Below are 3,384 nucleotides of genomic sequence, written 5' to 3'. Positions count from 1 at the left end.
TAGCAGAGGCACCCAGCGTTACCCGGGAATGAAATTGTTGCTTATATACTGGAAGTAAAAAAGCAAAATATGCTGTATAGAAATTTTAGGACATTCTGTAGATGGACTCTCAGATGAATGATGGCTGGGCGCCTCTCATGAATGGGAAAATTGAAGATGTGCCAAAAAGCCTCATTGGTACTTGGAAACTTTTACGAAAATTAAAATGGGGATTAAATGAAAAAATGATTTACGTGAATATCCCCACAAGAGTAATTGAAATAAATGGCGATTGTGGAACCCCACACGCACGCACACACGCACACACAGAGTATCACACATCAGATGAAATGGACGTGTGTGTATGTGTGACAGAGAGAGAGAGAGAGTGAGAGAGAGGTTTGTTGTCATGTATACGTACATGCACAAATATGCATACATCTTTGTGTGTGAGTGTGTGTGTGAGTGTGTATGAGAGAGAGAGAGAGTAAATATTACATACACACCGCTCTCTCACTGTCTCACACACATACACACGCACACACACACCCCTTGACTTACTCACACTCTGTCTCTTACAAACACACACATACATAAATGTATACAAACATATTTACAAAGACACACGTGTGTATGCGCGTGTGCACGTGTGTGTTGTGAGAGAGAGAGATTGGGTGAAATGAAAAAGTCGTATGAATAAAAGCTCTTGTACGGAATGTTTAAATTTGTGGACTTAGTAAATATTTCTGTCAGTAATTTATCGTAGTTGCTAGCAAATAGTGAAGTAAAACTTGAAATGAGAACCTCAAAATAGAGAGTGAAGCTTTTTGCCGTTGCTACGTCAATACCGGAAGTTGACATTGAGGAACCTTTTTAAAGAAGTGAATCTTAAATATAAAGCAATATTATTTATTTTTAATAAAAAAAATCAAATGAAGAGCCTAACATTTATCCGAGGTCAAATTATTCATGCATCACAAGTATGGAAGCATTTGGTGAAGTCGATTTCACGTGAAAAGCGAATACACAGACATCTCTGTTTTATATATAAGATATGTATGTATGTGTGTGTGTGTGTGTGTGTGTGTGTGTGTGTGTGTGTGTGTGTGTGTGTGAAAACAAAAATGTCAAGGAGATCTCAGTATATCTAGTGCAATATCTTTTTTTACACCAAGCACTTGAAGTAACACAGCCTGCATTGATTAATGCAACACAGCTAGATGCACAATATCTTACTTCTAAGGGACAGATGCAGGATGAGTTGAAACAGTCGTCGTGCTAAGTAAAGATTCAGACTAAATCCATTTTCCGTTTCTTTCATCAATTATATATATATGTATGAGTGTGTGTATTTTTTTTTTTATGCACCCTTTTAAAGCCTAGCCAGGCTCGTGGGTCCGGTTTCCCAGTTTCTATGGCGTATGTGTTCCCCCCAGCTGGACGGGAAACAGGAAGTAAAAGTGAGAGAAAGTTGGGGCGAAATAGACAAGATGAAATACTAGACAAATTTTGATTGAAATTATTTCCACTTTAATGAGTAGGTAAACAAGAGCCGCTAGGTATTTGTTTACCTTCTCTCTGTCAGTAATATGACAAAATACAACAACAATGTGCCAGTGATATGTGACAACTTACACCACAGTGGTGATGATGATGATGATGGCAAACAGTTCTGTGACAGACACCTCAACAGACTGACTCCACCCATCAGTCACTTCCATGATAGCAGAATACAGCCATGCCCAACTCACCTGTATCTGTAATTTGCTGAAGAAATCAAAATCCTCTGCCAGGCAGCAGATACTGGAACAGTGACCAGTGAACAGTCGTTGCATTGTAGTGGACAGGTCAGCAATGACTTCCTGGTCAAAGTCATCATTGGTGTTGGTCAGCTGAGTGGACAAAATAACAAAAACATAATAAACAAATAATTTAAGCAAAAAAAAAAAACTAAGTAGGTGCAGGCATAGCTGTGTGGTAAGAAGCTTGCTTCCCGACCATATGGTTCCAGGTTCAGTCCCACTTGCATGGCACCTTGGACAGGTGTCTTCTACTATATCCTTGGGCTGACCAAAGCCTTCTGAGTGGATTTGGTAGACGGAAATTGAAAGAAGCCCGTCGTATGGATGTGTGTGTGTGTGTCTTTATGTCTGTTCCCCCCATCACTGCTTGACAACTGGTGTTGGTGTGTTTACATCCCCATAACTTAGCAGTTCAGCAAGAGAGCATGATAGAATAAGTACTAGGCTTTAAAAAAAAGTCCGGGGGGGGGTCAATTTGTTCATTTAAAACCCTTAAAAAGGCAATGCTCCAGCATGGCCACAGTTAAATAACTGAAACAAGCAAAAAAGTTTTTAAAAACTATACTAAACAACATAATAGTTTCAAATTTTAGTACAAGGCCAGGAGTTTTTGCGGGAAGTGGATTAGTCAATTACATTAACCCAGTACCTGACTGGTACTTACTTTATCGACCCTGAAAGAATGAAAAGCAAAGTCCACCTCAACCGAATTTGAACTCAGAACGTAAAGAAAACAGCAGAAAACAGAAATTCATGGAAGCATGCTGTTCCTTTGTTTCAGCCATCACAAAAATCACTGAACAGGGGAGAAGCATTGCAAAACAAAAACGCACCACATGGCAGTATGACATGAACAGACACTACCAGTCAGGAGACTGATGCCTGAGGATCACATCAAGTTGATTCTAGTGGCAGAAGTTTGAACTACAATGGGTTTATCTCACAGAGAACATTTCCAGTTACTTTTAGGTACCCCCACGTATTCTCCACACAGTGAATTATTCCATCCATTAATCTACCACTTCCTTTTTATTTATCCTTACTTTGTCTCTCATGCCCAAACAATGTTCCTTTTAAGCTGCGTGTATACGTGCAAATATGCACATAGGCATACATGTTGTAACCAATGCACCAAAAAAATTAATGTCTACAAAAGTCTAGTTGTCTAAGATAATTAATTAACCGACTAATAAATTACTAATTATGCTAATGATACATTTGTGCTAATTACACATTCAGGACACACGTACTCCTGACACATTAAAATAACAGAAAAATGCAGGCATGGCTGTGTGGCAAAAAGTTGGCTTCCTGATCACATGGTTCCAGGTTCAGTCTCACTGTGTGGGGCCTTGGGCAAGCGTTTTATACTGTAGCGTAGCCTTGAGCCAACCAAAGCCTTGTGAGTGGATTTGGTAGACAGAAACTGAAAGAAGCTCATCATATAAATGTGTGTATGTGTATGTGTGTGTGTGTGTGTGTGTGCCTTCGAGTCTGTTTGTCCCCCACCGCCACTTGCCAACCAATGTTGGTGTGTTTACATACCAGTAACTTAGTGGTTCAGCAAAAAAGCCCAACAGAATAATAGTACCAGGTTTCAAAA

General features: G+C 39.5%; 1 protein-coding gene across 1 annotated transcript in view; it reads right to left on the bottom strand.

Annotated features, from left to right (window-relative positions):
* Nucleotides 1-3,384, bottom strand: part of LOC106867681 (cap-specific mRNA (nucleoside-2'-O-)-methyltransferase 2) — a 47,434-nt gene that overhangs the window by 19,923 nt on the left and 24,127 nt on the right. Inside the window, exon 9 of the mRNA XM_014912622.2 lies at nt 1,731-1,871. Coding sequence (XP_014768108.1) covers nt 1,731-1,871 — 141 coding nt within the window. The remainder of the gene's footprint in view (nt 1-1,730; nt 1,872-3,384) is intronic.

This window comes from Octopus bimaculoides, chromosome 27 (genome assembly GCF_001194135.2).
Source record: "Octopus bimaculoides isolate UCB-OBI-ISO-001 chromosome 27, ASM119413v2, whole genome shotgun sequence".
In the NCBI taxonomy this organism is placed as follows: Eukaryota; Metazoa; Mollusca; class Cephalopoda; order Octopoda; family Octopodidae; genus Octopus; species Octopus bimaculoides.
Note: the sequence above shows the minus strand (reverse complement) of the source record. Positions and strands in the feature narration are given on the sequence as shown.